The 26,901-nt window shown below is 58.0% G+C and overlaps 3 protein-coding genes and 1 long non-coding RNA gene across 8 annotated transcripts; 3 read left to right on the forward strand and 1 right to left on the reverse strand.

The window, feature by feature from the left end:
* Positions 1-2: 2 nt before the first annotated feature.
* On the forward strand, positions 3-12,495 carry STAMBP (STAM binding protein). 4 transcript variants are annotated; one of them, XM_025142951.3, is made up of 10 exons: positions 3-605; positions 874-1,114; positions 5,754-5,829; positions 5,982-6,077; positions 6,752-7,127; positions 7,851-7,975; positions 8,818-8,955; positions 10,403-10,515; positions 10,703-10,802; positions 11,108-12,495. In XM_025142951.3, the coding sequence occupies exons 1-10, from the start codon at positions 551-553 to the stop codon at positions 11,162-11,164; spliced, it is 1,377 nt and encodes a 458-aa protein (XP_024998719.1). In that variant the 5' UTR covers positions 3-550; the 3' UTR covers positions 11,165-12,495. The 4 variants fall into 4 exon arrangements, with proteins under 4 accessions (XP_024998719.1, XP_046759394.1, XP_015152939.2 ...); XM_046903438.1 differs by having other exon boundaries at positions 10,708-10,802; XM_015297453.4 differs by having other exon boundaries at positions 3-62.
* Positions 12,496-15,427: 2,932 nt separating this feature from the next.
* ACTG2 (actin, gamma 2, smooth muscle, enteric) lies at positions 15,428-18,082 on the forward strand. Its single transcript, NM_205172.2, has 9 exons — positions 15,428-15,453; positions 16,163-16,334; positions 16,421-16,549; positions 16,633-16,743; positions 16,825-16,909; positions 16,992-17,153; positions 17,228-17,419; positions 17,538-17,719; positions 17,824-18,082. Exons 2-9 carry the CDS (start codon positions 16,209-16,211, stop codon positions 17,965-17,967), a joined length of 1,131 nt encoding a protein of 376 aa, NP_990503.1. The 5' UTR covers positions 15,428-15,453; positions 16,163-16,208; the 3' UTR covers positions 17,968-18,082.
* Positions 18,083-18,678: 596 nt separating this feature from the next.
* On the forward strand, positions 18,679-20,215 carry DGUOK (deoxyguanosine kinase). The gene is made up of 7 exons (XM_015297454.4): positions 18,679-18,782; positions 18,862-18,971; positions 19,045-19,193; positions 19,271-19,418; positions 19,503-19,618; positions 19,691-19,790; positions 19,891-20,215. The coding sequence occupies exons 1-7, from the start codon at positions 18,692-18,694 to the stop codon at positions 19,951-19,953; spliced, it is 777 nt and encodes a 258-aa protein (XP_015152940.3). The 5' UTR covers positions 18,679-18,691; the 3' UTR covers positions 19,954-20,215.
* LOC107054976 lies at positions 20,143-24,987 on the reverse strand. 2 transcript variants are annotated; one of them, XR_006932003.1, is made up of 4 exons: positions 24,938-24,987; positions 23,021-23,220; positions 20,424-20,543; positions 20,143-20,283 (listed from the first exon to the last, which is right to left on the reverse strand). It is a non-coding gene; the product is annotated as an uncharacterized LOC107054976 (long non-coding RNA). The 2 variants fall into 2 exon arrangements; XR_001469869.4 differs by lacking the exon at positions 24,938-24,987 and adding an exon at positions 24,564-24,668.
* Between the last annotated feature and the right edge of the window lie 1,914 nt (positions 24,988-26,901).

A 26,901-nucleotide genomic window follows, 5' to 3' on the forward strand; every position in this document is an offset into this window, starting at 1 on the left:
GCGGGGTCACGGCGCCAACCCGGAAGCGCTGAGTGCAGGCTGCGGCTGTCCACCCGGCGCAGGTCGTGCCCCGTTTCGGCCCTACGCTCCCGTTCCCTCTCGGGGGGAGGGCTCCGCTGGGAGCGCCCGGTCGCCCTTCGTGCTCCGCTTTGGGCGTGAAGGGCTGCGGGGTCTGGGGGGGGGTCGAGCTGCTCCCTCACCTCCCGCACCGTGGCGGCTGTGGGGCCGGAGGTGTCTCCCAGGGGGCGGTGGGGTGGGGCGGCAGCAGCTCGGGAGTGACTCGTTTGACTTTCTTGGGGCCCTGTGGGAAAGGGAGAGGGGAGGGGGCGTTCCTTCTGCACCACAGCAGAGAGCGGTCCGTGCCTGAGTGAGACCAACTGAGATGCAGCGGGGTGGACGGGGGCAGTTCGGCCGAACAGCAGTGCCTGGGAGCGCGGCCTGCAGCTCTCCTCACCGCCACGTGAGCGGGGCGGGGGTGTGCAGTGTAGAACCCTAAAGCTGCTTCTGCTCACGTCCGAGGAAGACGTGATGGCCAACTGGCCCCAAACCAATGGCTGGCCCTCGTGTTGTGCAGAGAGACGATGAGAAAGGAAGAGCTGTTTGGGGTAGGATTTGCATCACTCAGACCTTAGCTTGAAATGGGTTACCCAAGGAATGAGTTTGAGTCTGCGGCTGCTTTTCAGGTCATAGGGGTTAATATCCAAGCGCTGCGTCCAAAAAGAGCCTGGCTTCTCCCACGTTTCTCCCTCAGCCCCCCCTGACCTTTGTATGAAACGCTTTCCAGCTGGAGGGATGATTTCTGTCAGGGAAACCAGACACGTTACCTGTTGTTCTATGCTGGTTTTGACTCCCTTGGCTTTCCTCCCACTGCAGAGCTGCTCAGCGCTGCGGCAGGTTTGATGTGCCTCGTTATGCCCAAGCATGCTGATGTCAGCCTCCCACCAGAGGAGCGTGTCCGAAGCCTGATCCAGATGGGGAGTGCTGTGGAGGTGAATGAGGATGTCCCACCACGACGCTACTATCGCTCCGGCGTGGAAATCCTCCGCATGGCGACCATTTACTCAGAGGAGGGCAATATTGAGCATGCCTTCATCTTATACAACAAGTACATCACGTAAGAGCAGCTCTGCTGTGTTGATGCAAGGGATCGTGGGGTTTCGGTTGGTTATTTTGAGTGTGTGTAGACACAGTGAGATGGTGTTGAGATGGAAGAACCGGGTTCTGTCCGGAGCTTTGCTCCTTTTGAGCTGATACAGGTGACCTGGTTAGGGTGACCACGTTGTAAAGGTGCAAAGTACAAGCACTGCTCATTGCACTGCTCATTTGCAGAATGTCAGTAAAAACTCCCTGTGAGATCAAACTGACCTTATATAGCTCTGTCTCGTAGCAGCTTCTGTCAGCAGGAGGAAGGGGTTGGCTCCTTTTACTTAAAAATATCCTGGTGTTTTATTGCTGCAGGGTGGTTGGGTTGATCCATGATGTCACGTGGATTGGCAAGCATCCATGGTCAAAGGTCACAGTATCAGAAGGAGATGAAGGCTGGTTGGTGGTTCTCTGATAAAGCAGCTTCAGAGGAGAAGCCTTCTTTATGTTGAAGCTACTGCAGCCTTTTACAGCAGTCACCACACTCCTCCTTCAGCACAGAAATCAGCTGAGTAGCACTGGAGGTTTAGTTCTGCTTCGAAATAGTGTAATTCCCCCCACACACCATGCATGTATGTATGCACCCAGACCTTTCTGAGGAAGGATATGGGGAAAAGGGTGCCAAGTCTGAACAACCTGACCCCAGTCTGCTGACTTAGATGGTACGTGAGATCTCCAGGCTCTGAACACTCTTCTGAAAAGCCAGAGGTTGCACATAAACCCACCCAAGACCCTGTTTGGCATCGCAGCTGCCAGGTCTCCAGCACAGGGGCTGTCTGTGTGGACAAGTGTGGAGATGTTCTCTCTGTCACCTCCAGGGCTGGCTGGGAACAAACCATCTTGGGTCTGAAAGCCACGCTGCTGTGCAGAGCGTGCGCCGTGCCGATGCAGTGACGTGGCAGCAGCTCTGGCTTCTGCCTGAGCAGCTCAGAGTATGCGTGGTGCAAACGTGTGTCTCCCTGTGTTCAAAGGGCTGAAAGTAGTGATGCTCAGGAAACATCCCAGCAGCACTGAGTGTCCTGTTCCCTCAGGCTTTTTGCCCCAAATCCTCCCATTCTCACTCTCCAGAGGGTCGAGTCTGCTTTCTGCTGCTCTACCCACTTATCCAGAATAAGCTTGGCATCTCTATGGGTGTTTTCCTTCCATGACTGCCTGTGTGCACAGGGTTCCTGCCCCAGCCTCCTTCAACCCAATGCATTTTTCTCTGCTTAGCTTTTCTTCCCGCCCTGCACTTCCTGAGCTTTTATGGTCATTGTCGCTGCGTAGGGAGCTGCAGAGTGTAAAACCATCGGGAAGGTTTCCAGGCTGGTTACATAGCTGAGGCTGAAGGAGAAGCTCTTTAACTAAACAAATGAACGAAACGTGCCTTTGCTCTTTCATTACAGCAATGCTAGGTGCTGGCATGCTGTCTTTCCAGCACTGTGGCATTTACATTAGCCTGGCTTTCAGGCTGCAGGAAAGGTGAAAAGCTTTCCCTTTTGGTGGTGTGATTTCTCATGCTGATGAGTACAAGCTGCCAGCTTGGATTATCTGAAGATACAAAGTGAATGTCATCATCTCATTTCTTTAAATGGAAGAGTAATGCTGTAGCTCCCGTGGAAGTGAGAAGGCTTGGCAGAGTGTTGTTTGAGGTGTCTTTCCCTGAGGCTGTGATCTGGAAGGCAAGAGCAAAGCACTGTAATTGGAGTCTCTCTCTTGGAGAGAGGGGTTTTGATGGATTATTCAGCCCTGAGAAGTGTTTGAGAGGCTCCTGGCTACAGCTGTGCACGTGCTGTGTTTGGTAGGAGCAAGCACACCATCCCCAGGAGCAAGTCCTTGGCTCTGTGTTGGCTGCGTGGCTTTGGGAAGCTGGATGTCCCTTTATTTCCCTCCAGGACACTCCTCAGGTAGTGACACCTGAGAGGGAAGCCATTTGGGGAGGATTTAAAATCAATATGGGATAATCTGAGGGTGGATCCACACTGAGATTCTCACCGAGGCAGCCAGTTCCATTCCTGGCCCTCAGCCTCCCACTCGATCTCAACTGTGTCTTCAGCACTTCTGTTTCCCATGCTGAAAAGAATCACAGAATGGCCTGGGTTGAAAAGGACCACAGTGATCATCGAGTTTCAACCCCCTGCTATGTGCAGGGTCACCAACCAGCAGACCAGGCTGCCCAGAGCCACATCCAGCCTGGCCTTGAATGCCTCCAGGGATGAAGCTCGTGCCCATCCCACAGTGGGTGGGAGGGAGGCATGGGTGTCTCTAAGAACAACCAGGCTGTACTTTACAGATGTCAGTGCTGTCACCTTGAAAGACATCTGCTTGTTTTTCTTCCTCAGCAGCATCTGCACCACTCAGGATGGATTTGTGCTCAAGGCAGGAGGGTGCTGGGGCTTTTTTTTTGAGCCAAGGAAGAGCGGAGAAGGGAAACGTGACGTGAATTTCCCGGGAGATGTGGGTTCCTGGTTTGTCTTTGTGGCAGCGAGCTGCTAGGATTGGCTCCAAGGCTTTGTGTGGGGTGTAAAGGGACTCGAGAGACGCTGGTTTGGCGTGTGTGCTGTAGCAGTGCTTAAAAATAGCCTACGCTGTGGCTGCTCAGTGCCAAGCAGCCGCTGCGCTCGCAGTGGACTCGCAGCAGTTGGGTTTGAACAAATCCAAAGCTTCTGGTGATGGGGGCTGAGGGTTTAAGCCTTGCCAAGCCTCATCTGGGCTGCGGGTAGGAAACATGAAGCGTTCTTATTCAGAGAATGCAGAGTCCTTCTCTGCCTCCTTCCTCAGCCTGCTGCTGCCCTCAAAGTCTTCCTGTGGCTGCCCGAGTCCTCCCTGCACCCCTCTGCTCGCTGCTCCCCCTTTGTGCCTTCTGGAAAGCCTCTGCTGTTTCTTCTGTCTTCCGCAGGCCAGCATCTGCTCTTAATCCTCCTTAATGAATCCCTTCCATTTTAATCTTCAATCTGTTGGCAGTGATCGCTGGCTTGTTTTGTCTCCTCGACACAGTGACCTACTTTGCATCCACCAGCCCCAAGAAGGGACCTCACAGCTTCTCCGTGCCATGGCTGTGCTGATCCCACGGTCTCTGGCAAGAGCATCCTCATGCTCTCCATGGTAACCACGAGCACAACCAAGAGCTGGGATTGTGAGAAGTTCTTCCTTTTCCCAGAGGGCTGGGTTTTAAAGCAGATGGGTTTATTTAGTGCATATGCAGTGGTTTCACGGCACGAGGAAAGCTCTCTGCTCACACTGTGGCTTTCCCACTTGGCTCTGCTCGGCTTCTTTGGGCTGTGCTCTCTACTCTTCTTCCCTCTGCCTGCACACAGGGCTGCTCCCTGCTCTGTCCCTTCTCATTGCTCTTATTCCTGTTCTGCTCTGCAGTGGTGCAGCCTCACCTCGTGCCCTGCGTGCAGGTTGGGGCACCACAATACAAGATGGGACGTAAAATACAATACACCACAATACAAGAAGGATGTAAAACTCTTGGAGAGCATCCAAAGGAGGGCTATGGAGATGGGGTCCCTTGGTTTGTTCAGCACAGGGGACGGGGGGAGGCCTCGTGGTGACTGCAGCTCCTCACAGGGAGCACGGGGACAACGCTGAGCTCTGCTCTCTGGTGACAGCAACAGGGACTGAGGGAATAGCACAGAGCTGTGACAGGGAAGGAGCAGGTGGGGGTGAGGGAGAGGTTCTGCACTGGAGGGTGGGGGGCATGGCACAGCTCCCCAGGGCAGCGGGCAGGGCTCTGAGCTGCTGGAGCTCAGGGAGCATTGGGTTTGGACTCACACTTGGGGGTAATGCTGGGATGACTCTGGCCTGGGGAGCCCCGTTGGGCTGAGCAGAAGACTGCCCTGTGTCTGTGGGCTTAGCACCTTGCTGCTGTACTTCCAGTGTTCCTTCTCCGTGTCCTAAGCTGCACCCTGGAAGGGGGAGGAGCTGCTATCCTGGTGCAGGTTAATCTGTAGAGAAACCACAAATCAACCTGTTCGTATCTGTGCTGGGAGCGAGGTAATATTGAGCTCAGCCTTGAATTCCCCTCCTAGAAATCTGCTTAGAACCAGCACTGCTGCCCAGAAAAAAGGCCTGAAATATCGCTCTGACCTCCTGGGGTTGTGCACAGCCCTTCTGCAGGTTTCCCATTCAAGGTCTGAATTAATTCCTTCTCTTGCAGAAACTGTTCTCTCCCCCCATGCAGGACTGTGTGAGCACTGAGTTAGATGAGTCCTTGAGCTTGTCTGTTCTCCCTTTGGGTGTTCTCAGAGGTGAAGGCAGGTGCCCAAATCCTTCCTGAAACACTGACAGCATCCTTTTGTTTTAGACTGGTTTATCCACGTTTCTGTTCCAAAAACAAAATTAAGGAAGTATTTATCCCCGAGGATCATCACCAAAGCCCATATAGGAGAAAAGTCCTGTGCAGGATGCTCTGCTGGGGCTGAGCAAGAGCCCTGTGTGCCACGGAGAGCTCAGAAAGGCACTGTTTGGTGGAGGCTTTATTGCAGAGAGGCAGCCATCCTGACTGCAGGAGCACAGGGAAGTGGTAGAGCAGAGATTCTGTGCTGGCGACCAATGATACATACCTCCCAAAATGCCATTTCCTTCTGCTGGGGTTCAGGAGTACAGTTTCTCTCCTGTGTTTATAGGCTCTTCATTGAGAAGCTGCCAAAGCACCGTGATTACAAAACTGCTGTCATACCTGAAAAGAAGGAGACAATGAAAGTAAGTAGGAATGTTCCACGTCTTCAGTGGCTGCTGTTGAAAATGCTTTGGGGTTTATTTTCTCCGAGAATCTATTGATTCTTTTATCCATGCTGGGCCTACTTTTCTTGCCTTGGTGCTCTTGCACTTAGGACTGTGTTTCCTCCCTTCAGAAGCTGAAGGAAGTAGCCTTTCCCAGAGCTGAAGACCTCAAGAAGGAGCTATTACAGAGGTACACGAAGGACTACACGAAGTACATTGAGCAGAAGGTAAGTGAGAGGAGATTGGAGGCTTCTGCTTCCTGAGAAGCACACAAAGCCTCATAGGGCTTGGAAGGGTTTCCACCCTCAGCCACAAAGGGTTTGGAAGGGTCTTCAGAGCTCCTTGAGCACTCTAAAGGTGAACTCTGTGAGGCCCCAGCTTTCAGAGTCCATCCTCATCACCTGCAGCATGGGGCTGTCTCTGCTGTCATTACGTGGGTGAACTTATCATAGCTGTCCCTACATCTCATTCTGTTGCAGTCTGAGCTGGGACATTTATTTGGATTTCTTTTTGTCTCAGTGCGTGAGGTCTTACGGCTCAGAAATTCAGCAGATGCCTCATGACAGCACGAGTGGGGACCTGGGCTTCTGCGGGCAAAGCAGAAAGCTCTGCAGTCAGTTTTGCTTTAAGAAAGTGCCATTGTGGAGAGAAGAGAGAGAAATCAATCTAGAATCGCATTCCCACACAAGGGCATGGGTGAGGCAGCAGTTTACTGCCCTGGTCTGGCTGGTTTTCTGATAGCAGAAAGTACGTCTTGTTGGTTAATTTCTGCAGACCTTTTAGGGATGGTCTGTGATTGCCGAGGGTCTGCAAGCAGGTTGAAAGCTGCAGCTCTGAAGGAGTGATATTTGCTGATGTCCTTTGGGTCTGCTGATGTCCTTCGGTGCATTTCTTCTTGCAGAAAGAGAAGGAAGAGGAAGATGCACGCAACTTGGCTTTGCAGCAGCAATTGGAAGAGGAAAGGAACCGTGTAGCCTTAATGAAGCAGCAGCAGGCAGAACAAGAGCAGTTTCTTGCCTTCGAGGAGATGATTCGACGACAGGAGCTGGAAAAGGAACGTTTGAGGATAGCGCAGGAATTTGGCAAGCCAGAGCCAAGTCCTGAGTCTCTGGATGGACCCCTCATCCCTGGCATGGAGAAGCCACCTACTGATTTAACCCCAAGGGTTCCCCTCTCTCCAATTCACCCTGCGAGTCCGTCCGTGGGGACTGTCTCATCCAAACCTCCTGTTGTGGACAGATCTTTGAAACCTAGTGCTTTGGGGAGCACAGAACACAGTTAGTACATCTCCGTGCATCCTTCTCCCTTTCTGGGGCTGAGCCAAAAACACAGCCAAAGAGCTGAGCTGTCTGGGAGGCTCTCTGGGAACTCTCATCAGATCTCCATTCCTTCTGGGGATTTGGTCTTCCAGGCTGCTGGGGGTGCTCTCCCCAATGTCCGGCAAAGGTTTGCAGGGCTGAGGAGAACTGTCTCCTCTTTGTAACCCAGCCTCAGTCTCTCTCTGTTGACCTAAAATCCACCACCTGTTTGGCTTTTGACCTTCCTAGATCCAAGAGCTGTTTGGAGATTGGGGCTCGATTTCTGGCTGGGCTGACTGAAATCTCCTCTTTTGCCAAATGTAGATCCAAAGCAGCAGTCCAGACGTTTCTAAACGACAGGTTCTTGACCAGAGAAACATCTTACTTTTAAATGACATTTTGTGAGCACTCGTGTTTTCATTTTCTTTAACCAAATACATGCTGATAGACCTCTAAACTTCTTTTCTTTCTACATATCTCTTTCCTTATTTTGAAAGAGGTGTTGACTGTCCTTTATGGAGCGTCACTGTGACTTTATTTCTCTGTGACTGCCAATGGAAGAGCAGACATTAGACTTAGCATAGCAGTTAATGTTTCCAGGCTGATTTCTTGCAGTCTAGTCCCTTTAGGTCCAGACTGAGGGAACATCTCTCCAATGGCACTGGCTGTCATTGCTCACTGTGCTCCCAATTCTCCCCACAGCTGCAGGCATGGATGCCCTTCGCCAGGTCATTGTCCCCAGAGAGCTGTGCCATAAATTCCTCCAGCTGGCTGATGCCAACACTGCCCGAGGCGTGGAGACCTGTGGGATCCTCTGTGGTAAGCTGGTAAGGTGATAATAGTAATTAAGCCCCTGGAAGCAGGACAGAGGCCTTTTCTTTAAGCAGAATAACTTTAGAAGTGGTTGGAGGACTCTGCCAGAGTGCGGTTTCACTGATGACTGGGATTTCATACGAGTGTTGGGGCTGGGCTGCCTCTGCTTTTAACCCAAAGACTTCCTCATTGTGTACGTAAGGCAGTGTGTCTCAATGTGGGATGAAGCCAGCTGTTCCTGTGGGTGTTCAGCTTCCTCTCTCTGATTGCCACGAGTCCCATCATGAGCCAGGACCCTCACCAACACAAGGCTGGGCAAGCACAGGCCGAAGACAGTTTCCCCCCCAATGAGTTTGTGTGCACAGCTTTCTGCTGGCAGCTCCAGCCTCTCTCCTTTATCACCTGGTGCTGTTTTGCTCACAGTAGTTTGCTTCGAGGTGAAATAGTTTGATGTAGCAACTTTCTGCTGTCTGGTTCCCTCCGGATACTTGGTGGCTGTTTAATTATGAGGCACCAGCTCTGAGTGAGTGCAGAGATTTCCTTCAGGTGGGTGTGTGGGGCTGAGCTCCTGCGGGTGCACGCAGGGATGATGAACTAATCGAGCTGACTCGGACCGAATCTATGACTCCTTTTTCAGATGCATTTACCATACAGTTTCCCTTCCCACGGATGGTAGATGCACTCGTGGGGTAGTTTGTAGAGCTGCTCTTCCCCTTGCTGGGCCCCTGAGTGATGAACACAGAAATGTTTCATTCCCAAAGCTTAGGAAATTACCTTTGCACCAGTGGGCGGCAGCAGTGTTTCCTGTTTGGGGGGCGTTTCTGGAGGGTAACAGCCTCCCTGTGCTGCCTTGCAGATGAGGAATGAGTTCACCATAACCCACGTCATCGTTCCCAAGCAGTATGGAGGCCCTGATTATTGCAACACAGAGAACGAGGAGGAACTCTTCCTGATCCAGGACCAGCACGGCCTCGTTACGCTCGGCTGGATCCATGTGAGCCTCTCATCCCTGCTTCGCTTCCAGTCTGACCTTGCTTTGAGCTGGGAAGGAAAGGGGTGCGGGGAGATGGGCTGGGGGAGGAGGGTTTGATGGAGGATTTGATGTGGAGCTGACAGCATCACAGAGTCATAGAATGGCTGGGGTTGGAAGGGACCTCAAGGGTCATCAAGCTCCAACCCCCCTGCAGTGTGCAGGGCTGCCAACCTCCCCATTTAATACCAGCCCAGGCAGCCCAGGGCCCCATCCAGCCTGGCCTTGAACACCTCCAGGGATGGGGCATCCACAGCCTCTCTGGGCAGCTGTTCCAGCACCTCACCACTCTCTGTAAAGAACTTCCCCCTGATATCCAACCTAAATCTTCTCTTTCCTCAACTTAAAACCATTTCCCTTTGTCCTGCCGTTATCTGCATCCTTTCCATCGGTCTCTCTGTGATGCAGTCCTGGTCACAAGTCGTGTTGCTTGAGAAATTCAGGTCTGTTGGAGGTTCGGATCCCTTCCTAGAGCACCGGCCCCTTTGGAAGTGGGATGCTGGGCTAAAAGCAGACTTGGGACATCCCAGCCTTCCGTCTGGAGCTCCTGCTGTCAGCACGTGGCCTCTGCAGTGATGTGTCCCTATAGTAGCACAGCTTTTTGCAGCCAGCTGTGTGCTGCTCTGCCGCAGGATGTGCCAACTCCAGATTCCTCCTCTGGCTCCCTGCTGCCTGTCCCCGTGGAGCCTTTGGCAGTCGGATGTGTGCCAAGCAAAACGTTTGGTGCTGCTGAGTAATCTCTCGAAAGCAGCAGCTGCTTTGCAGACTTTGACAAATAAATGCCTGCTGAGTGTGCCTGATATGTGCGGGTGTCTGCTGTCAGTGTTAACTCTTCAGTGATGGCCCCGTAACATGCAGGCACCCTCGGGAATCCCTTTGAGCTTCCTGCTGCTCTTGGCAACAAAGACCTTACAGGGGAAGAGGGAAAGGCCTTTCTGCCAGTGTGAGGCTATGAAATCTCTCAGCTGGAGCTCATTGGATGTTGCCTGTGATTTTGAAAAGCTTGGCCATCTTCATGGAATGTGATCTCTTGGAGTGTCGTGGTGATGTGCTGTGCATCTGGTGATGCTGTGCCCTGAGATAGCCACGCTTCAGTAGCGTGTGAGGTGACTGCCCTGCAGGATGCCCTGCATTCAAGGCAAGGGAAATGCTGTGCATTATAATATGAGTTTGCAAAGTACGTCGCCTGAAAAGTAGAGCTTCTCCTGCCCTCTTTCCAAGTACAAAGGAGGAGCAGATGTTTTGGGGCAATCCAGAACCACTTCCAGCTTGTTAGCCAGTCCTCTGTGCCATCTGAGGAGCTGTGCCTCTTTACCATTCCAACCTTCACTTGGCAGACGGAGTCTGTTGGGAAGAAAAACCCCATCCAAGCCTGCTGTGGTGTCCTCTCTTTTCTTACCCTGTGTTTCAGACTCACCCCACTCAGACAGCTTTCCTCTCCAGCGTCGACCTGCACACGCACTGCTCCTACCAGATGATGCTGCCAGAGTCCATCGCTATTGTGTGCTCTCCAAAGTACCAGGAGTAAGTGTGGTTGCCCACCCGTGGCAGGGAGCAGCTCTGCAGCCACAAAGCTGGCAGAGGGGTGCCTTGCAGAGCGTGTGGGGCCCCATGCTTGAGACCAGCAGATTAAAACACGCTTTTGAAGTGCAGAAGCAGCCCTTTCTGCCTGCAGAAGCTTGAGCTGTATGCACTTTGTGCTTATTTCTAGGACAGGGTTTTTCAAACTGACAGAACACGGCCTGGAGGAGATCTCTTCTTGTCGACAGAAAGGATTCCACCCCCATTCCAAAGACCCTCCCCTCTTCACTGTAAGTCGCCTCACGGGGCAGTGGGGACTGTAGTACCATATGTTGGCATACTGAACAGTTCACTTGAGTTTCTATCTACGGTGAGTCACTGGTCTATGGCCCAGGACAGGAGAGAGCCTCACAGGAGCCTGCTTCTCACTGGGGTTGGGATGCAAAAGCTTTCTGACTTGATAAGTCTTTGTTCCTTCACTGCAAAGAGAGGGCAGTTCTCAGAAGCCCGATGGAAGCAGATTGCATCAGCAGGTGGAGGAGACAACTGAGCTGTGGGAATATCTGAATAACCCCATTTCTTCTTTCTCTTCCAGACCTGCAATCACGTGTCAGTAGTCGAGAGAGACGTGGTGCTGATGGATCTACGATAGGCCTCTTGCCTTAACTGCTTACTGCAAAACCATCTACCTTCCCTCTAGGCCTAGGTAAAGTTGTGGTTCCTTCTGTAGCAGATGATTTCCACCATGTGATGCCCCTTCCCCTTCCTCCCTGAGCAGTCACGGTGAAGTCGATTCCCTGACCTCAGTGGGAGCTCGTGAACTCGGTGCCTGGTGTTGGACTGCTGGGATGGTGTTGAGGTTCAAGGTGTGGGGAAAAGCTAACTGGAGATTCAGAGCCAGAAGCTAATACTGAAGCAGCTATTTAATTTGTAGCTTGACCAGCTGCTTGGGCGGGGAGGGTCCTGCAACCTGCTGCATCCTTGAGCTGTGAAACCTCTTCAAGTGCTTTCCGAAGTGGGACTTGCCCAAATTAACCCATGTTCTACTTTGCCTCTCTTTCTGGGTTGGTAAATTGTGGCCTTGAGCGTGGCTGGTTGGAGCACATAAACCTTTGCTATCGTTTGAAATTAAACCTTCCTAACACCTCTCACCCCATGCAAGAGCCCATCCTCGCTGACCCTCAGAGCACATCCTCCTTCCTGGTGCTCACATTTCTGCCCACTGGAACAAGAAAGGACCCAACCGTTGTGCTCCCCCCTTCCTTTGGGAACCCCCATTTCAAGAGCTCAGGGTGAGAAGATTCCCGGATGCAGCGCTGCTTAATTCCAGCGATGGCGAGGGGGGTATCTGGTTATGTTCTTCCTTTCTTGGATGGGGCACTCGACTCCAGCGAGGGTTTGGCTTTGGTTGGTGCTGGCGATGTGACAGAGGAGGCTCTCCCATCTCATGGTTACAGCATTGGTGCACTCTGTGGCTGATCCACACGTGGGGCTCAGCTGCTCGCCCAAACTCCTGGGCACGTTGTGTTTCTTGTATCCTTAAACACTCTCACTCCTGACTGCCTCTGCAGTCCTTAAAGCATTATGAAGCCTGTCCTTGCCAAACCACGTGCTCCACGGTGTTGCTGTGATGCAGTAAACCTTCTGGGGACCTTTTCTGTACTCCTCATTGTTGAAAGCCAAGTGGTGGCTTTGCATCCCTGTGCTGTCCACGCTGAGCCTCCGCCCTCACCTCTATCAGCATTGAAAGAGCAGTATTCAGAAGTATTGGAAGGCTCAGAGTGTGACACATCACCTCTCCGTGTCCTCTGTCAGGATGCTCTGATCATCAGCATGTATCTACATGGGTGAGGGGGGGTGGAGGGGGGGCTGGAGCTGCCTTCCCACCCGGGAGACATGAGTATATTGTGCCCTTGTACTTCTACCTACAAAAGAGCAAACAGCATTCGTTGGTGTACAGTTTAATACAGACAGGTTGTATTATGGGCTGCTTCCCTCTCTTGTTTTCTTCGAGTTGACTCCTCAGGCTGGAAGGAGCTGCTGAGAATGGGGAGGGAATCCATTTATTTATGGGTTATAAACTGCTGCTGTAGTTATCAGTGTGGTTTCGGCAGCGGGAGGGAAGCAGTTGGGATCTCGTGGCATCCTTGGGAATTGACTTCCAGCCCTCATTTCTTCAAGCTGTTCTCCGAGGTGGGTTTTGCTGTCGGGGTGCCCATCCCCTGCCTGTGGGTGGAAGGGAGCAATCAGTTCTTTGGCCTTCCAGCTCCTGAAGCGGCGCTTCCTTCCAATTCCTGGAGCATCCTCGTGTCCGAGCAGAGCCCTGCGGTGAGCAGAGAGGAGCTGGGGGCATTTCGCTGCCTCCTCTCCGTGTTGTCCCACTGACCCATAAACCCTCGTGGGGGGGGTTTGGGATTCCTCCCGCTGTGGCTGTGCCCGAGGGCTGCTCTTCTCCCAGCAGCAGCCGTGCGCCCGGTGCTGCTCTCTGAACCACTGCCTTTTCCAATTGCATTTTTCCACTCGGAGTCACTCAGTCGTCACCTCATTGCGTTGGGAGGACTCCCACATCCCACTGCCCCCTCCAGCTGCAGCCGGGGCTGTCAGACCTTCAAAGGAATTCGGTACAAAGCGAAGCCCGAACGAAACCACGCTTTGCAGGCATGCTTTATTTGCTTCAACAACGAGGTCTGCATGGTTTGCAGGGGCTTTCCCCCCACCCCTGCCTATCTGTGCCCTCACACAAAGGAACGGAACCAAGCCCGTGCCCGAGCTCCCAGCCAGGAGCCCTCAGCAGCAGAACGTGTGAGCGTTACCCATATAGGGAGGTGCAGAGGGCTGGTGGTGCACGGGGAGCTCTGCATCCCCCCCGCGGCCCTCAGCCTGCAGCCCCCTCCCGCTCGTGGCACCAGGGTTGGCCTCGCGTGCCGTGGGATGCCGGGCGTTCCTGCGAGCATCCCAGGCCGCCAGCAGCCCTCCCTGCAGCCCGGGCACAGCCATGCTCCGACAGCTGGATTGGCTGCGGTGGCCGAACCTTTCCTTTTTAGGCTGCATCTGCTCTGGCTCTGGGCTCTGCCACCGCGGTCCCAACTTCAGCCTCCCCGTGCCGAGGCTCAGCTCCAACAGAGGGACTGCTGCAGCCGTGGGACGGCCCTGCATGGCCCTGGGTGAGACCCAGGGGGCTGGGGAGGGCTGGGATGGCTGTGGCTTGGACACGGCGGGGGCTCGTGGCCCTATGGGCAGAAGTGCTGTGGCTTTTGGCACCGTTCCCTTTCCTATGGCTGGGATACAGCTGTGCCATCAGCTCTGTGTGGCCGTGGTCCCCCCCCCCCCCCCCCCCCCCGCAGTGTGGGCGCAATGGGACCCGGTGGCCAACCTGCCTCCATCCCACTCCCTTCTGATTCCTTTTTCCTTACCGCTCTGCTGGGTTGGGTTGGTTTTTTTTTTTTTTTAATTTATTTTTTTTTTTGCAGCATGTCATATATGGCAACCTTTTGCCTCGGTGACCTCATGTTTGGCAGCAGGCCGGGTGACGCGGGCTGGGATGAAAGCAGCTGTGGGTGTCTCGCGTGAGCTGCGGTGCAGACAGTGCTGAACGCACAGCTGGGACCTGGGGACACATCCAGCCCCCAAGGATGGGGGGGACCGGGGCAGTGCCACCGCTGTGGGACGCTCTGAGACCATGCCCACATCCTCATTGACACGATGACAGCTCCGAGGCCACGTGGGACCTCCTGTGTCCCTTTTGGCGGTGACCCCGCAGCTCGTGGGTCCTCACTGCTGCACCCACACCTCCGCATCCTCGCCCCGAGAATGGATCGGGATGCAGCAAAACGAAGCAGGAGGCGGCGCCTGCTCCGTGCCTCAGTTTCCCCAGCTGCAGCCTCACTTCCCACAACTCTCAGTAGCAGCTCCGTGGCTTCCTCCCATCCTCAGGCTCCAGAGAGAGGCCCCAGAACGGGATGGCTGCCCTTAAAAAGGCACTGGGCCGATCAGCAGGTGCTGTGCGAGGGATGGGGGCCGATGCCTTTGCCATGGTGGGGCACTGAGGTGTCCCCAGTGCTGCTCGGGGGCAGCAGACCTCCACCTCCCCCTGGGACTGGGGCTCATCCTGCTTCCAAACCCTCCTGGAGGGAAGCTGAGGGTGCACCCACCGTACAGGGCCAGGTTTGGAAGGACCACATGGGGCTCAACGATGAGGGTTTGGGGTTTTGGCCAGGCTGCGTGGTGCCCAGAGGACCTTTTCCCTGTCAGGGTGAACGCAGCACCTTCAGCCTTGCACTGAATTGGGCCCATCTGCCCTGGGGGGTCCCTGCCCCCAATAACTGCAACGATGGGAGGGAAAAAATCCCACAGAGGGAACCCCCAGGGTGGGGATGCCGGGTCGCAGGGATGGAGCAGCACCTCGAGGCTGTGACGCACCGCCCATCACCTGGTGTGCAGCTGGGATGCTGAACCTCTTCCAAATCAGGATATGCCATGGTTCTATGACTCAGGTGCACAGCACAGCCCCGGGCCATCCCTACAGCCACCGCCTTCCTGGGCAGGGCTGTGGCCAGAGAGGACCAAAGGCCATCGGACTGGAGTACCTCCACCTCGCTTTTGCTGAACGTCGCTTATAAGGACTTGTGTCTCGCCTGTTTATCGAAGCATAGCATAAAAGGAACAGACTCACCAATGGGATGTTGCCTCCTAAGCATCCCCACGTAGATTTTTTTTTTTTTCCCCTTACAATAATTAACTGTGCTGGGTCCTACCATCAGTCCAAGGTCAATTTAATGCAATAAAACACCTTATATGGCCATATGGCTAACACACCATCACTTAGCCTATTTAGGGTCTTTGTGTAGAGAGGATCCGCCTCTGAGGTTTCGTGGGCTCGTGGTATTTATACCAAAGCAGATCGGGATTCGGTCCCAGAGGAAAGGAGCTCTCACGTCTGCGGTGAGTACTGCCCAGCACTGATTTCTCTTTGCTTGTGGGAACAGGAAGGAACAATCCCTCCTCCCCCTCCCCCCCACCCCCCCTGTAGGGCTTTGGGGTGCCCCAGGGCTTTGGGATACCCCCAGCTTCATTTACACTGCAGAGGGGAGGGTGAGCCCCATCGTGACCCCTCCAGCCAGGGGCGTCCACGGAGCTGAAGAGAACCGGGCTGCGGCCAGCGTGGGTTGCGTGATTCCAGGCACGGAGAAATCCCCGTCTTTATTATTATTATGATTAGTTTCTTTTGGGCTATTTGCCTGCTTTCCTCCAGTCTGGAGAGAGCACATTCGGACATTTTTTTCCCATTTTTGGGAAAGGCTGCAGAGGGGCTGTCACTGAGATGGGATCGGCTGCTGCTGGGCAGAGGGCATCGCCGGCCCCACAGGGGGTATCGGCTCAGGATGCCACGCGGAGCTCCCAGCCACGAGCTGACAGCTTTGGAACAAACTTTGGGCATCAGCTGGCACGAGATGAAGGAGCAGTGCCGGGGCTGAGCATTGCCCCACTTTGAGCATCGCGGCCCGCAAAGGATTTTGCACAGCTGTGCATCCCCTGCAGCAAAAGAACTCACGCCCTCAAACCATGCAGAGCCCAACCTGGCAGCCGGGCGCAACACCGCAATCCCCATTGCTGTGTTTAACGCTCTTATCCCCCCGCCCCCCCACCCCAGCTTTTCCCCCAGGACCCCCTGAGCGCCAGCCTCTCCCGGCCCCACCATGTGCGAGGAGGAGACCACCGCCCTGGTCTGCGACAACGGCTCCGGGCTCTGCAAAGCCGGCTTTGCTGGTGACGATGCCCCCCGCGCCGTCTTCCCCTCCATCGTGGGGCGGCCCCGGCACCAGGTGGGTACCCGGGTGTCTCATTGCTCTGCTCCTTCCTCTGGTTGCTTAAATGAGGCTAACGAGGCCGTTTCTCCTGCTGGCGTTAGGGCGTCATGGTAGGCATGGGGCAGAAAGACAGCTACGTGGGCGATGAGGCGCAGAGCAAGAGGGGTATCCTCACACTCAAGTACCCCATCGAGCACGGCATCATCACCAACTGGGATGACATGGAGAAGGTGAGAGCCCTCCCGGGACAGGGAGCAGGGAGAGCCCCGGTTCCATCCCATGGGATGACCACACCTCCCTTCTGCCTGCGTAGATCTGGCACCACTCCTTCTACAACGAGCTGCGCGTGGCCCCCGAGGAGCACCCCACGCTGCTGACCGAGGCACCGCTCAACCCCAAAGCCAACCGTGAGAAGATGACCCAGGTACGGCGCCACGGGGTTCAGTGTGCGTTGGGGGGGCGCGGAGATGTGTGACCCCATCCAACCCACCGCCCCTCCTCACAGATCATGTTCGAGACCTTCAACGTCCCGGCCATGTACGTCGCCATCCAGGCCGTGCTCTCCCTTTACGCGTCCGGCCGCACCACCGGTGAGTTCTGCGTATGGTGTCCACCATCGGGGGCCCTTTGGATGCCTCCGAGTCCCATCCCTCACCCTTCTTCCCCTCCCAGGCATCGTTCTTGACTCTGGGGACGGCGTCACCCACAACGTGCCCATCTACGAGGGCTACGCTCTGCCCCACGCCATCATGCGTCTGGACTTGGCCGGCCGCGACCTCACTGACTACCTCATGAAGATCCTCACCGAGAGGGGCTACTCCTTCGTCACCACCGGTACGGGGTCAGGGATGGGGGCGGGGGGGATGGGGGTCCCGCAGAGCCATGCTGAGCCCACCTGCCCCCTGCAGCCGAGCGGGAAATCGTGCGCGACATCAAGGAGAAGCTCTGCTACGTGGCCCTGGACTTCGAGAACGAGATGGCCACGGCCGCCTCCTCCTCCTCCCTGGAGAAGAGCTACGAGCTGCCCGATGGGCAGGTCATCACCATCGGCAATGAGCGCTTCCGCTGCCCCGAGACCCTCTTCCAGCCCTCATTTATCGGTGAGCCCACCCCCGTTGCTCGCACCCCAGCGCACCCATGAGCCACAGGCAGCCCTCTGGGGGAGCCCTGCGCAGCTGTGGGGGGGTTGGGGTGCTGAGAACCTCCCTCCCACCCCAGGCATGGAATCTGCCGGCATCCACGAGACCACCTACAACTCCATCATGAAGTGCGACATCGACATCCGTAAGGATCTGTATGCCAACAACGTGCTGTCCGGAGGCACCACCATGTACCCCGGCATCGCCGACCGCATGCAGAAGGAAATCACAGCGCTGGCCCCCAGCACCATGAAGATCAAAGTAGGTGGTGGGGATCACCCCACCCCAAAGTCCTCCTTTAAGTGGGGCGGCCCCGGGGTGTTTTGGGGGCCCCGCTCTCATGCTAACAGCTCGTGCTTTGGCAGATCATCGCCCCGCCAGAGCGGAAGTACTCGGTGTGGATCGGCGGCTCCATCCTGGCGTCCCTCTCCACCTTCCAGCAGATGTGGATCAGCAAACCCGAGTACGACGAGGCCGGGCCCTCCATCGTCCACCGAAAGTGCTTCTAAGCTCCTTGCCCGGTGCCTGGGCTGGGGCACCCCGCTCCTCCTCCACCCCACTGCTCCTCCCCGTCCCCCACTGCGCAATAAAGCCTTTTCTCCAGGCTCTGCCCCTTCTCTGGGAGATTTTGAAGTGTTGTGGGGTGGGAGGGGGTGGGATGGGAAGCAGGGATCAGTGGGGGGAGGAACAGCACAATCCTGCTCCCCAGCCCTCACTTGGAGCCCCCAACCCCATGGTCATGCTCTCACACTGCTGTGGGTACCAACACCCCGTGGTGGTGCCCCGACCCCATAGTGGCGTCCTGACCCCACGGTGGTTTCCCTGACCCTACGGTGGTGACCAACCTGATAACGACAACCCCAACCCCATGGTGCTGCCCTGATCCTATCACGATGCCCGGACCCGATCTCGGAGCCCCAGCAGTCGCTGATGCCTCCAACCACGTGGTGGTGCTCTGACCCTACGGTGGTGTCCCCGACCTCTTGGCAGCGCCTCCTCCCCGTGCTGAGACCCCCCCCCCATCCTGGTGCCCCCTCATCACCACTCCCTGTCCCCACCCTTTCCCAGTTCCGACGCAGCCGAGCCCACCCCCTATGGCCGTGGTTCATTTGCATAAATCACCATCTCCCCGCCCCACCTCCCCGCCCACGTGCGCCGCCACCACGCGGCACCGCCCCTTCTCCCGCGCCCTGACGTCACGCGGGAGCCGCAAGCCCCGCCCCCCTCATTTGCATGGCGCTCGCGCGCGGCGACACCGGGAGCGGCGGCGCTGAGATGGGGCGGAGCGGCGCCGCGCTGCGCCTGGCGCTGGAGGGCAACATCGGTACCGGGCGGCGGGCGGGGCGAGGCGGGGCGGCGGCGGAGCGCGGGTCCCACGCGTGACCTCCGCGCTCCGCCCGCAGCCGTGGGCAAATCGACGTTCCTGCGGCTGCTGGGCCGCGCCTTCCCCGCGTGGCAGCGGGCGGCGGAGCCGGTGGCGCGCTGGCGGGAGGTGGTGGCGGGAGCGGCGCAGGTGAGCGGCGGCGGTGCGGGGAGAGCCCCGCGTGGGTGCGGACCCGCGGCTGAGCGCCGCCCCTTCCCCGCAGGGCGGCAATCTCCTGCAGCGGCTGTACCGCGACCCGGCGCGCTGGGCCTTCACCTTCCAGACCTTCTCGTGCCTGGGCCGCCTGCAGGCGCAGCTCGAGCGGCCGGAGGGCCCCGTGCGGGTGTCTGAGCGCTCCGTGTACAGCGACAGGTGCGGGGCGGGGGGGGACCCCGTGCGGGTCCGGAGCCGCTGCGGGTGCGTCAGCCCCCTCTCCCCCTCGCCCGCAGGTACGTCTTCGCCAAGAGCCTGTTCGAGGGCGGGCAGCTGGACGCCCTGGAGTGGGCCATCTACCAGGAGTGGCACACGTTCCTCGTGGGGCAGCTGGGCGCGCACACCGCCCCGCACGGCTTCCTCTATCTCCGCGCCTCCCCGCAGGTGTGAGGGAGGGATGAGAAGGAGGGAGGGGCCGGGAGAGCCCCGCGGCGGTGCGGGTGCGACCCGCGGCGCTTTGCTTCGCAGAGATGCCTGGAGAGGCTGCGGTGCCGGGCGAGGCCGGAGGAACGCGACGTGACCCTGCGGTACCTGCAGCAGCTCCACGCGCAGCACGAGCGGTGGCTGCTGGAGCGCAGCGCTGAGTGAGCGCCCCGCCCGCTTCTGCCCGCCCCGGCTCTGCCCCTCCCCGCTTCTGACCCTCCGCCCCTCCGCAGGGTGCATTTTGCGGAGGTGAGGCACGCACCTGTCCTGGTGCTGGACGTCGAGGGGGACTTTGAGCACGATGCGGCCGCGCAGGACGCGCTGATGGCACAGGTGGGGACGGCGCACGCTGACCCGCAGCCTTCAGCCTTCATCCACGGGTGACGCTGCCCATCCCCGCCGCGCTGCGCAGCTGACGGCGTCCATCCTGCAGGTGGGGGACTTCGTGAAGGCGCTGCAAGACGGAGCTCCACCGCAGCACCCCGAGTCCAAATGAGCGCTGTGGTCATGAAGATGGGCGCACGGCTGGCACTGCTGCTGGGCCCTGAGCTGCCCTCCCTGCAGCAGCACTGTGGGTATCCGTGAGGCCGCTGGGATGTGTGCCATAGATTCCCCCCCCCCCCACATCTGTGCTGCAGCACAGGGTGAACGTGCTTGGGTCCGTTCCAATGGAAAACAAAACAAAACCAGCAGAAATCTCTGTGCTGTTATTTGTGTTTAGCTTACAACAAAATCCAGATGCTTTCTTGTTTTTCTTCCGTTCTTTCTCTCTTTTTTTTTTCTCCTTGAAACCATCAAGCATCACGCAGCTCTTCTCTGCCTCCAGCTAAGGAGAGGTGTGGGGGCATCTCACTCCCTGCACTGTGCAGAGGATGAGACCCACAAAAGGGCTGAACCCCCCCCCCCCGTGCCCACTGCTGGGGTCAGGGCCTCCTGGGGCAGACAGCGGCCTCATCTCTCCCTTACCTCTTATGGGATATAATCTCTCACGGGGGCTGCTATGGGTCAGAGGTGTCTTCCATCTCCGGAATCCTTTCTTTCCAGGGCACAGAGAGCTTTGCTGTGCTCCCAGATGGCTGTTAGGGCCTGTGGGGGAGAGTCGTGCATGGATAACAACAGCACAGGGATGCTGTTTCTCCTGGTTTTCTTCCCCCTGGGTATCGCTGGGGGGGTTGGGGGAGGTTGGGGTTCCCATGCTGCTCGCTGCCATGGGGCACAGTGCCCAGCTGTGGCTGTTGGGGCTGTGCTGCTTTTGGGGGAGAATGGTGAGGGTTTGGTGCCCACTGGGTGGGTGATGTCTGCGGGTCCCCCTGCATCCGACACCCCTGGAATGGGGGGGGAGGGGAAGGGGGGTCCGAGGAGGACTCTGCCCTTTGTGCAGGAGGCTGCGGCCGCCTGGTTGATCGTATGTAAACATGGGTGGGGCGAGTAGGAAGCCGTGGGGCAAGGCAGCCTGGCGGGGGCTGGAGAGGGGGGCAGAGGCAGCCCCACAGTAACAGTGGGACCTGCAGAGCCCCCAGAGCCACCCAGCAACAACAGAGCAGGGTTGCCGGCACAGCCTTGCAGGTGGCGACCCTACAACAACAACAACAACAACAACAATAAGCAGCAGGGATGCTGATATGGACCCCCCAGCAACGGTCCAGCACAGCCCTGCGGTAACCATCAGCCCCACCGCTGAGGACCCTACAGTAACACCCGAGCGGGGCGCTGACACAGCCCTTACGACAGCCCTACAACAACAACCACCACCACCGCAAACCCGCACCGACCGCCCCCTCCCCTCCCCCTCTACACCCCCTCCGTTCCCGCAGAGGAGCGCACCTCCCCTCGGGGGCCACCTCCGACCCCACAGCCTTCGGGCTCAGCTCTCCCTTCGCCCCCCGCAGAGCCCCGCACTGCCCCCCTCCGCACCCCCCCGAGCGGCGGCCGCAGAACAAAGGACGGCGGCGGCGGTTGCATCGCTGCGGGCTCCGTCCCCATCCCGAGCCGTGCCGACCCTCCCCTCCATCCCCCCCCCTTTTTTCTTAATCGGATAACGCTCTTTCTATACCCATCGGCGGACAGAAAGTCGCCGCTGTGCCTCGGGCTGAAGTTGCACGAGAGAAGGCTGAAGTTTTGCAAAGAATTAAGAAAAAAACAAGGGGGGTGTTGGGGGGGGGGGGGGGGGGGAAGGGGAAAGCACCCCTTTTTGCCAAGAGTTTGGGGTGCATGGGTGCTGTCTGTTGGAAGCAGGGTAGCAAAGTGAAGTTGTTGTCCCAGCGTCGCTCCCGTGCTTCCCTCTGTCCCTCCATGAGCACACATCATGTGCAGAGGGAAGCGGGGTGCCCCTCCAATCCGCCCCCCCCCCACTCATGCATCACTCCCCACACCCATGAGGCTCTTGGAGGTGAGTGCTGCCCTCCCCGCACCCCCCCGCTGTGGTTCGGGGTGATGTGTGGGGTCAGAGGGTGCTTGTCTGTGGGTTTAGGTTGCCTTAAAGGCTGCAGTGATTGTCCCCAAAATCTCAGCTGGTCCCCCCAGAATGCCACCGCATGGGGGCGGGGATCCCCCTGCACTGTGACTTATTTCTTTCTGTCAGCTCTTAGTGTTAGAATGGCAAAACGCCGTGCAAGAGCTGTCCCACCCCCACTCCCATCCCCCCTCCCCACCCCCGTGCTGTTGGGGGGCCCCATGAGAAGGGGACAGCCCTGTCCCCAGGCCACCCCGCCCTGCCCAGCGCCCCTGGCACCAGCTGCAAGGCCAACAAGTCAGGGCAATTTCTGTATCTGCACACGGGACAAAGAGTGCAGCAGCACTTTGCACCCATATTTCTGGTTTTACCGGCTTGGGGTGGTTGGTGGTTACAGTGAGCTGATTTATGATATGGCACATATGGTTCTTTAACCGTAGGGGATGGCGAAGATTGGCCCTCCCTCGTCTCTGGGGCTCAGTTTTGGGGGGGGTTCCTGGCTCTTTTTGGTTGTTCAGAGCGCAGTTTTTACTTCAGGCAAAGCTTTAGGCCAAGAGGTGTGGTTGGGGCAGCGCTCCCTGCTCGGCTCTTTGGGATCCTGCCCTGCACCGAGTGTTGCTGCTTTGCTTTTTGGGGCCTCATTGCTGCTGCAGGTGGATGAGTGGCTGCCCATGAGGGCAGGATTTTGCCTTAACGTCACAGGCAAAGTGACAGCTGAGGCCCAGGGAGCAGCTGATTTTGGAGACATCGGGGCTTTCTGCCCCTGCACTGTAAATCAGCCCCTTTGCCTTCCAGCAGCACGCACTTTGCCCTTGACAAAAAGCCATTCAATACATCCTTGAGCCTGGACTTTGAGGCTGCAACGTTAAAAATGGCTCAAGAAGACACTGCTGGGGACAATGGCGGTAGCAGAGGGGCTTCCCCACAGCCCCCCACATGTCATGGGGCGAGAGCTGCCGGCGGGTCCCTGCACGCCCTGGGCTCGGCATTCCCTGTGCTGCTGTTCCCACGTCCCCTTGCCTCTCCCAAGGGTTGGCGGCACCGTGACTGGTTCTGCCTGTTCCTCCCTGAGCGCTGCTGCCTGTGAACCTCCCGTGCTCAGCCCTCGCACCTCCATCACTCCAGCACTGCACTTGTTCCTCCTCCTGCTGGGTTTCTTCAAGCCACGGGTATTCTTGCAAATAGAGAAGGAAGATGCTGGGGGCTGAAATTTGTCGTTGCTCAGTGGTGCTGCCCATGCCGCCCTCCTCAAATGGCTCTCCGTCTTCTTGCTCCGTTGGTGTAAACAGTCAGCATCTCTCCAACTGCTCCCTACCAATGCCAAAAAGCACATTGCAAAGCCCTGCTTGGCTTCCCCCCATCAGCCTCGAGGGAGCAAACCCAAAAGGGAAACCCTGGTGCTGCTGCATGGGACCCTGAGCTGTTCTGCACTGAATTTGCCCATCTTTTCCCTGATTTCCCTGATTTCCATCGTTTCCCTGATTTCATGGAATCATAAAGGTTGCAAAAGACCTCTAAAAGCCCCAAGTTCAACCCCAGCCCACCCCCACTATGCCCACTGACCATGTCCCCAAGTGTCACACCTCCATGGTTCTCAAACACCTCCAGGGACAGTGACTCCACCACCTCCCTGGGCAGCTGTGCCAGGGTATCACCACTCTTTCTGACCAGAAATTTATCCTAACACCCAATCTGGTCCGTGTTTGCTGGCAGAGAAGCTGTGAAATCACCCCAACCCAGGACAAGGCGGGGGTGCCCCTGAGGAGGCAATGGGGAGCGGAGTGGGAGCAGCCATGGCACCACACTTTCTGTTAGTGAAGTCCATTGCAATTCTGTGGTGTAACAGCCCAAATGGAGGCGGTGGGCCCCGTGGTATGGGCTGGGTGTGAATTCAGCCACTTTGGGGATGACTGTGTGACACCTGCCATGCCACCACAGCGCTGCTGCCTCCTCCTCATGTAGGGCACACAGACCACGGGTCCACCCACACCTCGCTCACCACAGCCTGGCCCCACTGTCAACACGGAGCACAGCAGCTAGCACGGCTCTGGCGCTCTGGTTCTGCGTGGGTACCTTCAACCACCACCCACTCTTGGCACCTGCACTTTGTTCCTGCTTTCTTGTGACCCATTTTGTGCTGGCAGAACCTCTTGGCCAGGTCAGCTCACAGCAGCCGGGCCTGCAGCCAAGCCTGCGGTTGGGCCTGCAGCCAGGCCTGGAGCTGGGCCTGTGGCTAGTGATATCAAATTCACACTACACTAGTCCTGTGGCCGGTCCTGTGGCCATGTCTCTGGTTGGGCTCGTGGCTGGGCCTGCAGTTGGACCTATAGCTGGGCCTGTGGCTGGTCCTGTGTCAGGGCCTGCGGCCAGGACTGCAGGACCTGTAACTGGGCCTGTGGCTGGGCCTAAGGTTGGACCTAGAGCTGGGCCTGCGGCTGGATCTATAGCTGGGCCTGCAGGTTGGGCCCGTGTCTGGTCCTGTGGCTGTGACTGCAGCCAGGCCTCCAGCCGGGCCAGCGGCCGGTCCTGCAGCCGCTCCGGCGTCCCGTCCTGCGCTCGGGCCTGCAGCCCACCCCGTGCCCAGTCCCCGCGGTCGGCCTGCAGCCCCCCCCAACCGCAGCCCCCCCACACCCCCCCCCCCGAGGGACCCCCACCTCGCGCCGCGCACCCCCTCCCCCCGCCGCGCCCCCGGTCCTCCGGGACAGCTCGGTGGGGGCCGCCGTCCCCGGGCCACCCCCGGTCGGGGCCGCGCGGCGGGTGGAGGCGGAGCCCCCCCGCGCCGGGGCGGGCGCAGCGCCGCACAAGATGGCCGCCTCGTAGCGGCGGGGGCAGCGGCGGGGCGAGGTAGGGAGCGGCGGGGCCCGGCGGGGCCGGGGCGGGGGCGGCGCGGCGGAGGCCGGGGACAAAGCGGGGCGGCGGGGGGGGGGGACCCCCCTTCGGCTGCCCCTCCCCCCCCCCCCCCCCGCGGGTTGCCCGCGCTCCCAACCCGCCCCGGTTCCCCCCTCCCCCCATCCTTACTGAAAAATACCGTTTTTCTGCTTTTAATATATTTTCCAGTGATTCCTGCCTCCCACCCCCCCCCCCTCCCTTTCTCCGCGGTTCCCCCCGTCCTATCCCCTCCCCGACCCCCCCCCCCCCACCCCAACCCCCACCCCCTCCCAGCCCGTGCCCCGCTGCACTGAGCGCCATGGCAGCGGGGCCGGGGGCCGCGGTGACGTCACGGGCTGTCACCCCGCACGGGGACGGTCCCCGCTCTGCGTCACTCTGCGGGGTGCGGGGCGGGGGGCGCGGGTCCCCCCCCGGCTCATCCCTCGGCCCACCCCGGCGACGGTACCGGGCCCGGCCCCGAGCGCGGTGGGGACCCTCCGTCCGCCGTCGGTGCCGTGTGCCGGGGCTACCGCGCGGCTCCGCCGGGTGCGGGGGGGACCGGGGGGTGCTCGTCGGGGTGGGGGGGGTGGGGGTGGCCCCGGCATGCCGCCCTTTGGGGGTGTCTCGATCTCCAGCCTTGGACCCGTGACCGCAGGTGACGGAGGGAGAGGGGACTCGAGGAGGCTGCCAGGACCTCGGGGAGTGACACGGTGCCCCCCCCCCGCCCCGTCCCTGCTGTTGTGTGGCTGTCCCCGGGTGCGGGGTGGCACGGCACTGACACGGTTGTGCCGTTGTCCGTGCCCTAAAGAGCCTTTCCCACGGGGTCTCGGCACGTTGGGAACCACCTGTCCCCCAGTCCTCTGCCTGTGTGTGCTGGGATCCCCATCCCCACTGTGTCACAGCCCTCGGTCCCCTGCCCACACGTGCTGGGCTCTCCGTCTGGCACTGAGGTCCCTCTCCCTGTCCCCACAGCCCCAGGGTTCCGGGTTGTCTCCCCACGTGTGCCCGTTCTCTGGTCCTATCCCCACTGCATTAGTGTCCTTCGTCCTCTGTTTGTGCGTTGCTGGTGTCCCCATCCTTAGGGCATTGCTATCCCACACCTGCCTCTGCGTGCAAAGGTCCTTCCTCCTTGTTTCTGCAGTGTCAGGTTCCCTCCGGGGAATGTGTCAGGAATCCCTATGGTTTCAGGGTCCCTTGTCCCCTTCCCATGCATGCTGGGCTCCCTTGTCCTTGGTCCTGTGTTACTAGGATCCTTGATCTCCTGCCTGCATATGTTCCTTGTCCTTGTTCCCATGGCTTGGGGTCTTCAGCCCTCTGCCTGTGTGTATTGGGGTCCTCATCCCGTGCCCACTGCAGTCCCTGACCCTACACCCTCGTTCCACGTGCGTGTTTTTGATGGCACAGCACCACCACTGCCTTCACCACAGTTGGTATGCTGTCCCCACTGCAGCGCAGGGCATGAGTGGGAGCTCCCTGACCTAATCTAAGCCTCATCTGTGCCATCCTTGAGGCTCCAGCGCCTCTTTTATCTCTCCTTTGAGCTCAGTGCAAGAGGGTGCCAGACCCTATTTTTCCTTTTTTTTTTTTTTTTTTGGAGGATAAAAGAGCTTTTTTTTCCCCCCCTGGGCTAGGATCCAAGGGGAGATGAAATGAAACGGGAAGGGGCTGGAGGTGGAACAGCTGCAAGCTGTCCTCGCTCCACATCCACCCACCGCGCTGCTGCCAGCACCGGGAGCTGCTCTCTCCCCATCCCCGTGCCCGTGGAGTGGGGGATGCGTGGCATTGGGGCCGTGGGCAGGTGTCTGCTGGATGTTGCAGGGGGTCCTGTTGTGGTTGATGATGCAGAATGTTTGTTTGCTTCAGCTAAAATGGCAGTTCTAAAGGGGAAAAAGGAAGGGGAAAAAAAAAGGAAAAAAAAAAAAAAAAAAGATGGTTTCTGCACATCTCTTGGCTGCATCTCTTTGATTCAACGAGGTTTTGCTGTCGAGTGGTGGAGTTGGGGACCTGGAGCTCCCAATGCTGCAATTTCCAATGCAGCCAAATGAGCGGGGAGGGGGGGGGGATGGGGGTGGACCAACCCACTCTGAGCACTCCAAACGCTGTAAAAAATTGATTGGAGCAAGT

This window comes from Gallus gallus, chromosome 22, assembly GCF_016699485.2.
Source record: "Gallus gallus isolate bGalGal1 chromosome 22, bGalGal1.mat.broiler.GRCg7b, whole genome shotgun sequence".
NCBI lineage: Eukaryota > Metazoa > Chordata > Aves > Galliformes > Phasianidae > Gallus > Gallus gallus.

Excerpts from the sequence above, each read along its gene's own strand:
- STAMBP (XM_046903438.1), top strand. The coding sequence starts at position 551 with ATGGCTGGCCCTCGTGTTGTGCAGAGAGACGATGAGAAAGGAAGAGCT. Across the intron at positions 1,115-5,753 it reads TTATACAACAAGTACATCAC|GCTCTTCATTGAGAAGCTGC; the intron begins GTAAGAGCAGCT and ends CTGTGTTTATAG. Across the intron at positions 7,128-7,850 it reads TTTGGGGAGCACAGAACACA|CTGCAGGCATGGATGCCCTT; the intron begins GTTAGTACATCT and ends TTCTCCCCACAG.
- ACTG2 (NM_205172.2), top strand. The coding sequence starts at position 16,209 with ATGTGCGAGGAGGAGACCACCGCCCTGGTCTGCGACAACGGCTCCGGG. Across the intron at positions 17,154-17,227 it reads CTACTCCTTCGTCACCACCG|CCGAGCGGGAAATCGTGCGC; the intron begins GTACGGGGTCAG and ends TGCCCCCTGCAG. Across the intron at positions 17,420-17,537 it reads CTTCCAGCCCTCATTTATCG|GCATGGAATCTGCCGGCATC; the intron begins GTGAGCCCACCC and ends CTCCCACCCCAG.
- DGUOK (XM_015297454.4), top strand. The coding sequence starts at position 18,692 with ATGGCGCTCGCGCGCGGCGACACCGGGAGCGGCGGCGCTGAGATGGGG. Across the intron at positions 19,194-19,270 it reads CGCTCCGTGTACAGCGACAG|GTACGTCTTCGCCAAGAGCC; the intron begins GTGCGGGGCGGG and ends CCTCGCCCGCAG. Across the intron at positions 19,791-19,890 it reads AGGACGCGCTGATGGCACAG|GTGGGGGACTTCGTGAAGGC; the intron begins GTGGGGACGGCG and ends TCCATCCTGCAG.